The sequence below is a fragment of the Leptonychotes weddellii genome, chromosome 3, assembly GCF_054177405.1.
Source record: "Leptonychotes weddellii isolate Sample4059 chromosome 3, ASM5417740v2, whole genome shotgun sequence".
In the NCBI taxonomy this organism is placed as follows: domain Eukaryota; kingdom Metazoa; phylum Chordata; class Mammalia; order Carnivora; family Phocidae; genus Leptonychotes; species Leptonychotes weddellii.
The window spans coordinates 164676246-164690119 of record NC_138371.1 but is presented as its reverse complement, the minus strand read 5'-3'; the positions used below and the strand labels follow the sequence as shown (position 1 = coordinate 164690119).

The 13874-nt window shown below is 45.4% G+C and overlaps 1 protein-coding gene across 1 annotated transcript in view; it reads right to left on the bottom strand.

The window, feature by feature from the left end:
• FARP1 (FERM, ARH/RhoGEF and pleckstrin domain protein 1) overlaps window positions 1-7950 on the bottom strand; it is a 75507-nt gene extending 67557 nt beyond the window's left edge. The window contains exons 1-4 of the mRNA XM_081815512.1: window positions 7880-7950; window positions 7499-7553; window positions 4586-4628; window positions 1793-1871 (exon numbers count right to left, since the gene is read on the bottom strand). Coding sequence (XP_081671638.1) covers window positions 1793-1871; window positions 4586-4628; window positions 7499-7553; window positions 7880-7950 — 248 coding nt within the window. The remainder of the gene's footprint in view (window positions 1-1792; window positions 1872-4585; window positions 4629-7498; window positions 7554-7879) is intronic.
• Window positions 7951-13874: the final 5924 nt, after the last annotated feature.

Genomic DNA, 13874 nt, shown 5'->3' with positions numbered 1-13874 from the left:
CAACCATGCTTCTCCGTTTCCACTCCTGCCGTTTCCTCTGTTGCCACCACCATGGTGGGGACGACAGCAATGACCTCCTCACCAGATTCCCAGCTCTCATGGTCCCGCAGCACCCACACAGTAGCTAGACTTTCAACCCTACCAACCGTCCAGCCTCTGTGCCACCTCACTGCACGTCGCCCTCTCTGTTTCCTGCCATGCCAGCCTTCTCTTAGGTACAGCTGACCCTTGAGCAACACAGGGACTAGGGGCGCCGACCCCAGGCGCAGCCCCAAATCTGCATTTAACTTTTGACTTCCCCAAAACTTAACTACTGTTGACCGGAAGGCTTACCAGTCAGACACAGAGTTGATTGACACAGTTGATTGTATTTTGTAGGTTGTACGTATTATATACTGTGTTCTTACAATAAAGTAGGCTAGAAACAAGAAACGTGATGAAGAAAATCCATTTGTGAAGAGAAAATACATTTACAATCAGTCCTGTGCTGTATTTATCACACTCTCACACACACACACGTGCATGTACAATGTGCACGTAAGTGGATGTGTGCAGCTCAAACTCATGTTGTTCAAGGGTCAACTGTATTTGAATATCTGGAGCTTGAACACTGCCCAACTGTTCCTTCTACGTGGAAAGCTCTTCCTCCAAAAAGGACTGAAAGATTCTCATCACGTCCTCAGAGAGATCCCACTTCCTCAGACTGGCCCATCTAAAGCTATCACCTGGTCACTGTCTGTCATATCATCCTCCTTCAATTACCTACGGAGCTCTTAGCATTATCTGATATTTTTTCTCGTTTATTTAATCATTTTGTCTGCTCCCATGACAGTCAGGCTTGTCTTTTCACCACTGTGAAACTTTGCACACAGTGTCCACCTTCCTAAGTACTGCTGATGGAATGTCTTCATCCCTTTGCTAAATGATGGTCAACCACCCAAGATACTGTGCTCCATACCAAGAGGGAGGAGAAGGATAGGATAGGCTCAGTCTCATCAGTTACAGCTTGAAAGCCGTGTGTGGGAAGAATTTGGCTGGCCAGACTCGTAGTAGGTCACTCCTAAGGGCACTCTTGAAAGGGAGACATTTTGTCCTCACGCATTCCCACCAGGCTCTGCTCTCCTCTAGCATATACCATGTGTCCCGTGCAAGTTAAACAATGATGGTGATGAAGCTAAACAATGATGGTGATGATGGTGATCATTCACAGCATCCCTACCCGTGCCAGCCACCTCAGGCATAATCCTGCTTCTCCTCAAGACAACCCTGGAAGGAACCCAGCACATTCGCACTGAACAGGGCCATCAGCAGAAGCACAGAGAGAGCAAGGAAGCTGGTCAGTCACACAGGGACCAAGGGCAGGCCTAACTCCGTGCTCACGCTTCTCCCACTTGGCCAACTTTCAAAGAGATTGATCACTGGTTCATGCCCACCCACCCATGGCAGCAACTAAAAGACCCAGAGTTAACATCTTGGTTTCACAGAGTTTGACTTCCCCAAACCTGACGCGTGATGTGACAGACGGAGAAGGAAACTAGGACCGTGAGAGGTTATAAGCCTGGTTCCCTTCACCACATAGCTTTCAAGAAACCAGGTTTCGAGGAAAACATGGTGCTTCCTCTCTTGCCGTGTTTGTAAGCACAGCTGGGAGCAAAGGGTTACCGGGGAAGCACAGCGCAGACGCTGGCCAGGGAAATGCTGTGATAATGTCATCGGTCGGCCGAGAACATTAACTTTCTCTTCTCCTCGGCACCCCTCATGGCAAGAAATACCCAGTTTCCAAACCACTAACCTCGTGAGTTCTTCTTGGAGTTGTGTGTGGTCAGGTGGAAAGAATTTCACCACAAACTTAACGACAACATGCTTTGGCCCTAAAAGGGGGGAGAAAAAAGCAGGAAAGCATTTATTGATTTGTTTCAAATGCAATTAAAGAAAAAGACTTCAGAGGGTATATTAGACACCAAATAACGAGTCTCATTCCAAGCTGTCAAGAGCACATCTGCTGACATCCAGGTCATTGACTAGGTAGTTGAGGTACTAATTTATACTCCCAAGTCTGCCTGTTATAAAATAATGCTTTGACAAGACTATTTCATTCAGGTATTAACCTTTTCCTCTGAAGACTTAAACTGTACCCGGATTGTAAAAACAGGCATCCGTCTTCAAAAATTCATCTAATTGGCTATTTTAGTCCAAATAGAGGGCGTCAGAGAACTTGAGGGAAAAATGAAAATGTCAATTGGTTATACAATTTAGAATTTTAAGCTTTTCACCAGGTACAGCTGCTGATGTGTTCATCAAATATGTATGAGCACCTACGCGGCCAGGTGCTCCCCTGAGCTCTGAGAAAAAATAAGACACGGCCCAGCCCCCCGCTGTCAGCCAAAGCCTTTCTACACCATGGTATGGCTGAGTTCAGGCAAAATCTGGAAGCAGATCTGGGATGGGTGGACAGGGAAGGGATCAAGGTGATGGGTAACTTTTCAGAATTAAAACAAAACATCAAATAGATTATAATAATTTGTAACCTGAATCAGAGCTTGTTTTCATATATGTATGAAATTTTATATATATCAAATATATACACATATGTGTATATATATGCTCAACACCAGAGCAGTCTTACAAGTTCTGCCATCTGGAATGACAGCCAAGAGTTTACAGTCTATGAAATATAAGGTACTATAATGAAATCCAAATTTTAACAGCAGTTGTATTAAAGCAGAAAATGTCTTTTTGCTCTACCTTTCACTGTCACAAAAAATAATGCTGTATTATCATCTGTGATCACACATTTAAGTTGAGGAAAAAAAAAAAAACCAACGGTGACAGAAAATGAAGATGGGGGCAATATACACAAAATTAGGAGAAAAACAAGGCACAGACATATTGAAGCCCAGAGATGCTGGACCCCTCTTCCTTGCCCACTCTAACAAGTAACAGAGACCCTCGCCCGTGGAGGCTGGGTCATAAAGTAACAATAGCAACATGGGGGAGGCAGGAAGGCCAGCCTATTCTCCTGTCCGCGGGGAATCCCATGAGGCTACTCAGATCCTTCTAAAACCTGAAGCAAGGAAGATGCTACCCCTCAATGCAAGAGGACAGCTTTGTCTCACACACAACTAGTCACAGCCCATGGGGATCCAAGGAGAGAGAAGCCCCATTCGGTGTGGACCCAATGGCGACAGACACCGTCTTCCGTCTGCATTTGGCAACGTGCTAAAAGACACCTTTCCACCCTGAGCATTTCCCAGGAGTTACTGCAGGGACACAAGTCATCATTCTGGACGCTTCGCTACCCCCACCTATCAGGCCTGGGGGCTTCTCTCAGCAACGTGTGTCTCCCCCCTCCACCCCGCCCCCCACACTCAGTCTCAGGCCAGCCATCCCATAAACGTTAAACAAACAATGGTGGTTTCATTTTCAGCATCAATAATTGCTTAATTTAAATGACAGAAGACCAACATCAATTCCAAATGCATAAGGGTCCTGCAGACACGGTGCGCCTGTTTATTACCCCCACATAAATTGCTAGAAGTGGCCCAGTGGGGTTTCTTAGTCAGACATTAAAAGGATCGGAGCAAGGTGTCCTGGTGCTTCCTGTTCCACGAATGCCATGCGATTTTGTTTCTAGCCTCAGACTTCTGCCCAGGCTGGGGCTGCAGTGAGGGAGCATTTAGACTCTGAACTTGACCTCAAAGCAGAGAGTGGGGGGCGGGGTGGGTGGGTGGGGGGACTGTCCTGGTCTGAGGCTCAAGGAGAAGGGAAAGAGAAAGCAAGCCTTCTTTCCTTACTCCTCTCCCAAGCCCTCCTTAATCTTCTCCAGCACACGATGTAAATGCAAGCCAGACTCCGTTCAGCTCTGCTTGCCATTCAGAAAAACACACACACAGACACTTTTGGGCACCTTATTTTTTCCACACAACACTTGCACTCTGATTTCCCAGGCTTTGGAGACATGGGACAGAAAACCTAGCCCCAATCTTTTGAAAACAGGGCCCCACCTTCCCTTTCAAAAGTGACAGTAACAAACGCGGGCACTGACCAAGGCAAGTTCAATTAGGCTGGGATTAACAGCATGCTTTAGTTGTTAAATCGAGATTTGATCTTCCAAGCAAGGTTTAGATTACCAAATTATTAAATATTAAAATTGCAGGGCGCCTGGGTGGCTCAGCTGGTTAAGCGACTGCCTTCGGCTCAGGTCATGATCCTGGAGTCCCGGGATCGAGTCCCGCATCGGGCTCCCTGCTCGTCAGGGAGTCTGCTTCTCCCTCTGACCTTCCCGCCCTCATGTGCTCGCTCGCTCTCTCATTCTCGCTCTCTCAAATGAATAAATAAAAAAATAAAATCTTTAAAAAAAAAAGAAATATTAAATATTAAAATTGCAGAAGTGACATTTTAATTGCACTTGGATTAGTGGATGATGACAGGAAATCATGGGGTCAAAACAAAACAAAACAAAAAACCAAGAATCTGTACCACCAGTGCTGGATGCCACAGGGCAAACGACGTTTAGAAGAGGAAACTGTCTGGCTTGTATTTAACCTCACTGTTAAAGGCACGCGCGCCCGAGGGATATACTTACGTCTAATCTGCTTGACAATAGGTTTTAAGAGATCCAGCCACACCTACGAAAAAAAAAACAGATTGAGACAAATTCTCAATGAAAGAGTGCAAGTATTTTGAGACTTGACTTGGAGCTGTTTAAAATCAAAATATTTTTGAGTATTTGAGGCCGTCTATTTGTGTTTTCTGCAGGATGGTGTGTCTTCCATCATCTACCACTTGCATAGTATAGATCCAAATTTGCTAATATCATCCCTGAGCTTCCAAGTTAAAATCTCTCCCAGACTCCAATGGTGAAAGAAGACTTTTTCTCCTCTCTGCTGCACTTTTCTCCCATAGCTAGCTATTCAGCGAACACTGATGCACCATTGCGCGTCTGGCTACAAGTGGAGTGAAACATGCACGCTCCTTAATGAAACAAAATACACGAGTGTGTACGCATTTACAGAACAGCACATCTTTGAGGGATATGGGAAGGGAAGGAATATGGAGAGAATACCACGTCTGCCCGGGCACTATCCATAAACTTTTGACCTCTCAAAACAAGGCCAGAAGGATTCCCATTGTCCAGAAGAATAACGGAGACTTGCAGGGGCCAATAATTTGTCCAGACAGGCAGAGCCCGGGCTGAAACCAGGCCTGTCCAGCTTCAAAGTCCAGACTCTTCACACGCAGGCAATTTAGGAGGCAAAATTAAAAGAGAGAGAGCAGACAGCCGCCCTTATGGAGAAAGCATAATTTAACCATATTATCCCATTTCACACGCTGCTTTTCTCTAAACTCCTTTTGAACTTGTGATCATCTGGAAAGGGTTTTACTGAAGACAAGGTTACTGTGCTTAATGTAAAGAGGGTTTTATAAGTAAATACGAAAAACAGAACACTCCCAAACAATGCAAAGAATAACAGGTAACTGACAGAGAAAAAAGTAACGGTGGCTAACGGGGAAAATGTTCAAATTCAGGAGCAATCCACACTACAAATGCAAGTCTGAAAAATCAAATACCACTTCCACCCACTAAATCTGCATCTAGATAGGACTATATGTATATGTGTATTCATAATACCCCAATTTGGGAAGGAAATGTGCACTGTCTTAACTCTACTGGTGGAGAGATGAATTGGTATGTTTCTGGAGACTAATGAGGGAATAATTATCTAAAGCCTAAAAAAACACTCCTACACATAATCTTCCATCCAGTCATGGAACTTTGGGAAATTATACATTTATGCACACAAAGATTTATGTGAAATAAAAATGCTGTGATTAGCATTCCTAATGGTGAAAAATTTTTACAATAACAATAAATAAGTAATCTATAGGATACATTACCCTGCAGGCATTAAAAATTATGTTCTTGCTGAATATTTAAGCATGTGGGAAAATATGTTTGGGAGGTTGGAAGATGGATGATTTCCTGTCTTCTGCCTTTCTCCGTTATCCAAATTACCTTAAGTGAGTGCTAAGAATTCTCATAATGAAAACACTAAAAATGTTAAGTATCTACTTATTCAGGTTACTCTTTCCCCATTCACCTTTTCAAAGCAGTGAGATTTCATAATGAAATTCCCATTTCTGTATTTCCCATCCCCTACTGCTCTCCTATAAGAGAAAAAAACAAAAAAACCAATGGCATTAGGGGCATTCGGCAGGCTCAGAGGAGCATGTGATTCTTGATCTCAGGATTGTGAGTTTGAGTCCCACATTGCATGTAGAGATTACATACATAAATAAACTTAAAAAAAAATAATGGCATTACTTGACTTAGGATCATCTCCACTGTGATAATTATAAACCTCAACCTTCAAATGTGAGAACATAAATATTTAAAACCACACTCATCGTTTGCAAGATATATTATTTCCCTCTTAAGACTCTTAACAGATAGGTAAGGTGCCAAATGCATTTCCACGGGATAAGAAACTGAGATCCAGACAATCAGTGCCCAGAGCTGGAACTTAAACCCTGTTCTTAAACTTTTTTATTCATTTAACAAAAAATTACTGTGTCCCCATGGTAGGCTCTGGGAATCCAGTGATGAGACAAACTTAGCATGGTCCCTGCTTCACGGAGCGGTCTAGTGAGGAAGAGACATGAACCAAACCCTTCCTGACAAAAGCAAAGTTGTGCCTGATAGAAACAGAATGGAGGGAGGGCAGAGGACCCCCAAGGGCTGGGAAGGAGAGGTCTGATCAGGGATGGGGGTAGGGGGAACCTGAGACCTGATATGAACATGACACTGTTGAGGGAATGGGTCCCTGAAGATGATGTCGTGTGGAGATGTGAAGGGGACGAGAAGAAGAACACACACGTAAAACCTTTGTCCAGATGCTGGAGGTGTGAGGGGAGCGCCACAGCCGCAGAGCAAGGCGGGTGGGTCAGGAAGGGGTCAGACTGCCCCCCTCCGAGGCCATGTTGAGATTCTTCATCCTTATTCTAAGAGCAATACCAAGTGAGATTTAAGCACAGGTGTGCACTTTAAAAAGATGAAGCTGGCGGTGTGAGAACAGACAGAGGGGACCGGAGTAGATGCAGGCCGAGAGCATGCTATCTTGGACCAGGGGTGCAGAAGCAGAGATGGGGAAAAGTGGGTGGACTGAAGAAAAACTTAAGAGGTAAAATCAAAAAGAACTTATTGATGGACTAGATCTGGTGGCTCAGGGAGGAGACAATGACCAAAACGACCCCAGGATTCCTGGCGAAGGCCTCTGGACAGACACTGGCACCGTTCACAAAGACAGGAGTACCGGAAGAGGGCCAGGATGGAGGTTCTAGACTTTCATTTTATGAGGTGCCCTTGGATTTCATGAGCAAGAGACAGTATGGTAACGGTGGGCGCACTGGTCAGGATCTCAGAGGCGAAGCCTGGACAGGACACCTCACATTAGAAGTCGCCTTCATTCTGACTCTGCGGAGGGTAAGACAGCCTCACGGAGTCCAGAGGATGAAATGCATGACCAAAGATGGCGCCTCGGCCATGGAACAGCCTGGTGGAAGCAAATGAGGACAGAAGGGAAAAAAGGAAAGTTACGTCACAGAAGCCATGGGAAGACAGTGTTTCCAGAAGGAATTATATCAAGAACTAATGAAAGGTCAAACAAGATGAGAACTAAAATACAGAATGCGAGTTTACATTTCTGTGTCGGGAAGATAGGGAAGCTCCTTATTGCTGCCTTCTGCTTCCCCATTAAATTGGAGGGTTGCAGGACGGAGGCAGGGACAGAGTATGTGAAGTCGTCGTGTTGCATGGGACAGCACGTCAACTGGAGAACCCTAGTGGGACCCCCCCGACAGCTGCGGCGTGCGCACTCACGGGCCTGCAGGCCTGCGCTTGCCCGGCCGCCACGGCTGCCTCGGGGGCCCCTCTCCGAGAACCTTCCCCATCGCCAGGTCTGCCACAGAAGCTGCCTCAACTTCCGCAAACCACCCAGGACAAAACAACTGTGCTCTGGCAACGTTGATGCCAATTTTATGAATTGTTTTAAAACAGCTCTCGTCTGTTTTTGGCATTTCTGTGGCAAGCATGGAATACAAGCACCAATTTGAGCCAAGTGAGCATGTGGTTTTAGAACAAGCAGGTCTGGGAACATCAGACCGGCGTGAATGAGGCCGTTTGGTAGGGCTCAGCAGCAGCCATGCTGGGAGCCGTCGATCACGCCACAGCTCACCTGGCGAGGCTGCCGGGGTGGGCGTGGGGGGACGACTCAGGGCCTCTGAGAACCTCACCGCTTACCAGTTACAGTGATATCTGCAGGGCTCAGAGAAAAGGTCTTGCACACAGAGGACTTAAGTTACCACAAATGGATGAGCTAGAAGGAGCAAGAAGACAAACAGGGTTGCTGCTGGACAGAAGTAAAGCACGGCAGTTTCGATATACAGGAAAAGCCACTGGGAAGCATCTGAACTAGACGAGGTCATTGTAGACAGATCACTTGGTCACTCAACCTAAGCAGAACAGAAGCAAGTTCCAGACCACTTAAAAGGGCAACAAAAGCACCATCACCTTTCTTTCCCCGCCCACAGATCTCTAGAGGGTCACAACTGTAATGATCGATCTCTAACCCCACCGCCCACCCCTTCAACCAAGCCACACACACATCCCTGTTCTCTCCAAAACCACGCTGCTGGTCTCCAGAGCACACCTACACATCCACGCTACCAGAGATCTGTGGATCTGGTTAAAATGAACGGATTTCTAGAAATGTCACTCCAGTCAGTAAAACTCACTGATCCAGGGAACTTCCCTGCTAGTAAGAGGTTGCTGGGGCTGCCATGCCAAACCACCACAGACTAGGGGGCTTGGACAACACACTTTTATTTCCTCACAGCTCTGGAGGCTCAGGCTTGGTTTCTCCCGCGGTCTCCTTGACTTCCAAATGGCCGCCTTCTGGCCGCGTGCTCCCATGAGCACGCCTCTGTGCATGCATCCCCCTGGTGTCTCTCGGGTACCTCCAAATTCCCTCTTTGTAAAGTGACAACTGTCAGCTGGATTAATGTCATGGCCTCACTTTAACTTAACCACCTCTTTAAAGGCCCTATCTTCAAGGACAGTCTTGTTCTGAGGCACTGGGTATTAGAGCTTCCACATACAAATTTCGGGGAGACACAACTCAGCCCCTAACGTCTACCTTCCACAGTTTAGCTTCAACACAGCTTTCCAGCCCTGTCTTCTCCTGTTTGCCTACATTTCAGTCAGGCTCCCTATCTTCCCCTGCCTTCTGTTAATATCAGTGTTAGGAGAAACACTTTAATGCTTAGGCATGAACGGTAAGGCAGGATGAACCCACTGTTCTCTCAACATCTTTCGCCTCTATTATTTCGGTGAGTGACATTTTAGGTAGAGTTTGTAGGCAACTAAAATATTTGAGGTATGTTGGAAAGGTTCTTATTAAAAGAGACTCAGTTACTTGGTATCAGAGCACTGGCAAGAGACTATTTCTTGAGCACGTCCTGTGAGCCCCAGGCACTAACTAGACAGGTGCTTTAGACGTTCTCGTTTTATGTTCCAGACGACATGGTCATTTTACACAGGACGGAAGCGAAGCTCAGAAAGCTTATTTAAGCCGTTCAAGGTCACACATAGCCAGGATTCAACATCAAGTCCATTTGACCCCAAACCTGTGCTTTTTCTGCAACATAATACACAGCTCCTCTAAAAGCTAACAGACTCAACAAAAGCTCGGCTCTCCTCTTCAGGTTTAAAAATCAAAACTGCATGCAACAAAAATATTTCATCAACTCTAACATATACAGGAACGAGATAAAATGTTACAGCAAATTATCCAGTGTCTAGAATTCACTGCAACAAAGTAGTCTTTCTGCAAGCTGACTCCTACAAGAAATTACTTTTAATTTTTGTAATAATTTCTTTAAATGCAACTTTTCATATTAATGTTAAGTGTGGCTTTCTTTTTAAACCTGTTAGACATTTTTTATTCTGGTCAAAATGGATTAACAGGGACTGGATTTATCTTCCTATATGAAAAAAACAAAACAAAACCAAAAGGAAAACATACTGAGCACAACAGATCTGAAGGCTCAGGACACCAGACAGTGAGAAACAATGTTCACTGACAGACAAGCAAACAGAATCACGGTCCCTGCACTTGCCCTAGCCTTCTGCCTTGAGTGGGTTTCTAGACCGTGGTACAGGGAGGAAGAATCTGGCAAATCCATGAGTTAAAAAGGTAGGGCTGAGAATTCACAGGGCTGTACCAGACAGTAGAAAGCTACCTCCAAAAAGAGCATTTGGGAGAGTCCAGAAGGTTCCCTTTGAGAGTAATCAGCTAAATACTGATCAATGTCTCCTTGTAAGAAAAGTACCCAAGACTGGGGAGAAAGAACCAATGAAAGGACTCAAGGTACCAGGGCCTGGTGCTCACATTGTGTCAAGACTACTACTAATTCTCACCAGCCGGACCAGACGACCTCATGATTCTGGGGCACTGGGTAAAGTACCGAAGGGTCATCCCTTAGCAGTAAGGAATAATTAACCCCGGACTATACACTACACCAGTCCCATCTAACACATCTTAAAATCCAGATCTGAAATGATTAAATTGTTTCCAAATAACTTAACTGCATCCTAGGACACTCAATAAAAGTTTAGAGGAATATAAAAGTATCCAGGATTCAACAAGGTAAAATTCACAATATCTGATGTCCAATAAAGAAAATCACCAGGCATACAAGGAAGCAGGAAAATAGGATCCATAATCAAAGAAAAGAAAAAACAACAACAATCAAATCTAACATGGACCACAGGTGTTAGAATTAGTGGAGAAGGACATAAAGACAGTTATTACAACTGCATTCCTTATGTTCAAAGTTGACATACAACAGATATAAAAAAGACCCAGATGAAACCTCTAGAGACAAAAAACCATATTGTGTGAGATTAAAAAAACAACAAAAAATACTGGATGAAATTAAAATCAGATTAGACACTGCAGAAGAAATACTAATGAACTTGAAGATATAGCAACAGAAACAATTCAAAATGAAACAGAGAAGTATTACCAAGAAATTAATAGAGCATAAGAGAACTGTAGAACAACTTTGGGCAGCCTAAAATGCATGGAATTGGAGCCACAAAGGACAAGAGATAGCAGGAGAGGGGTAATAAACCAGACAGAAAATTAAAAGAAATAATGGCTGCAAAATTTCCACATTTGATGAAAACCATAAACCCAACAGATCTGAAAAGCTCAGAAAACCTCAAGCATAAGAAATGTGAAGAAGGGGCGCCTGGGTGGCTCAGTCAGTTAAGTGTCTGCCTTCGGCTCAGGTCATGATCCCGGGGTCCTGGGATCGAGTCCTGCATCGGGCTCCCTGCTCAGTGGGGAGTCTGCTTCTCCCTCTCCCTTTGCCCCTCCCCTGTTCATGCTCTCTCTCTCTCTCTCAAATAAATGAATAAAATCTTTAGAGAAGTCTATTAATCAGAAACCAAAATGAAAACAAAAAACCATGTATCTTTCCAGCTTAAGAAACGGAAGGTGACCGACTGCTCTATTTTTCTAGCGATCCATCCTCTTCTCAGACTCTCTCTGCTCAAGGAGAGCTTTGCCTCCTCTGAGAACTGCCCCATTAACACAGCCACTATCACATCAAACACAGTGCTGCTCTGTGTGGTGAAAGAGGCACTCCGCAACCTCACTGCTGCTGGATTCCCGAACTTTTGTCCGTGGTTCTGCAACAGTCTTCATCCGTTACGCCCGGCATGTTCCACAAAGAGCCCCTCCTGGCCTACGATGTCCTCAGACCCCCAGGAAGAAGCAAGGTCAGGAGGCTGCTACTAAGCATACATGAGGAGGTCTGTCCGACCCCAGTGGGGCTGGGAAACCACCAGCAAGGGATGCAGCCATGGTTTCTGTGGCTTCAAGCCCCTGGAAAGCATGCTTGCAGCTACGCACTGAACTGTGTCCCTCTAAAATCCCAATGTTGAAGCCCTAGCCCCCCAGTGTGACTATACCTGGAGAAGGGGTCTTTACAAGGTAATTAAGGTTTAATAAAGTCATAAAAGTGGGGCCCCTGATCTGATAGGGCCGTGGCCTTATAAGAAGAGAAAGATCTTTTGTCTCTCTCTGCCATTTGAGGACGCTGTGGAGACAGCAACCATCTGCCAGCCAGAAGGAGAGTCCTCACCAGAATCTGACCAGGCTGGCGCCCTGATCTCAGACTTCCAGCCTCCAATACTGTGAGAGATAAATGTCTGCTATTCAAGTCACCCAGTCTGCCGTATCTTATTAGGACAGCCTGAGCTAAGACACCTACCAGTGGCAAAACTTTTCTCCTGGCACAGAGAGGATATAAAATGAACAAAAAGAGGCCAACCTTCTTCCTGAGTTTTACCAGTATTTATTAGAAATTGGAATTGTTACCAGATTGGTACGCAATGTAGCTTTAATGAAAGACGGGTGGGCCAGCTTCATTGGTTTCTGAGCTTGAACGCAAGCACAAAATACAACAGATATCCGAGTGCCTATTATGTGCAAGAATCCTGCTGGGCTCATCACTGCAAAGTATCTCATGACAGCCCTGTAAAATCATCATTTATTAATCCCATTTTCCAGATAAGGTACAAAATCAAAGAGATTCAGAAATCTACCCAGCTGCTGTAATGTTTAAACAGATATTTACAGGCCCCAATGCCGGTTTTGCCCAGTATCCTCGACAGGCTTCTGAGATCAGTGGTACATACCCATCTCCGTCACTGAGGTTCGCGCAGCTCTCTGAGCTCCCAGGGCCAATGTGAGGAAAGGCAGCCAAGTGGAGCAGAGAGCAGCCTACGCTGGCTGAGATAGGCCCGCGTGTAAACCCTGGTTATAAACCTGGTTATACAGCTCATCGTTAAGTACTGAGCAAGTTACCTGTCTGAATGGGCTCCCTATAAAATGTAGATGATAAAATACGGACCTCACAGGGCGCCTGGGTAGCTCAGATGGTTAAGCGTCTGCCTTCGGCTCAGGTCATGATCTCAGGGTCCTGGGATCGAGTCCCGCATCGGGCTCCCTGCTCCTTGGGAGCCTGCTTCTCCCTCTGCCTCTCTCTCTCTCTGTCTCTAATGAATAAATAAATAAAATCTTAAAACGAAAAAATAAATAAATAAAATAAAATAAAACACGGACCTCACAGAAATACTATAAAAAGCAGAGATGGGCAAACGAAGGCCCAGTAGCCGAATCCCAACTACCATGTCCTTTGGTACAGCCTGAAAGCAAAGACCAGCTTTTACACTTTTAAGTGGTTGAAAAATACAAACAGAAGCAGCGTACTTCACGACGCAAGAACTATGAAAGTCAAAAATCCATGCCCCTTAATAAAGTTTTATTGGGACACAACCGTGCACATCGGTTCACGTATTGTCTGTGGCAGGCTGGGGGGTTGCCACAGAGACGTCAAGGCCTGCAAAGCCTCGCACCTTTGCCGTCTGGCTCTGTTTGCCCACCTCTCGTACGCCGAACAAATGAGATGCATTTAGGTGTGGAGCAGAGTCGTGGCGCACAGAAGACGACCAAGGAGAGTTAGGTCTGTGAGTTCACCCCAATGGCAACTTTCCGGCCTTCTATCGCCCCCCCTGACTCTGGCTACCAATTAACTGGCATATTAAGTACAGAGTCTCGAGTCCCAGGATCGCTGTCGTTTCTGCCATGGAAAGACCAATCAATAAAAGAGCTGATGAAAACAGGTGTCTGCTCCTGTCTACTCCCCTTAGGCTTTTGCAACCCCGTCCTGAGCAGCCTGCTCTGACATGGGCTCTTCATGGGATGGAAACAATAAGCCGAAGGATGGAAGGCTGGGACACGAGC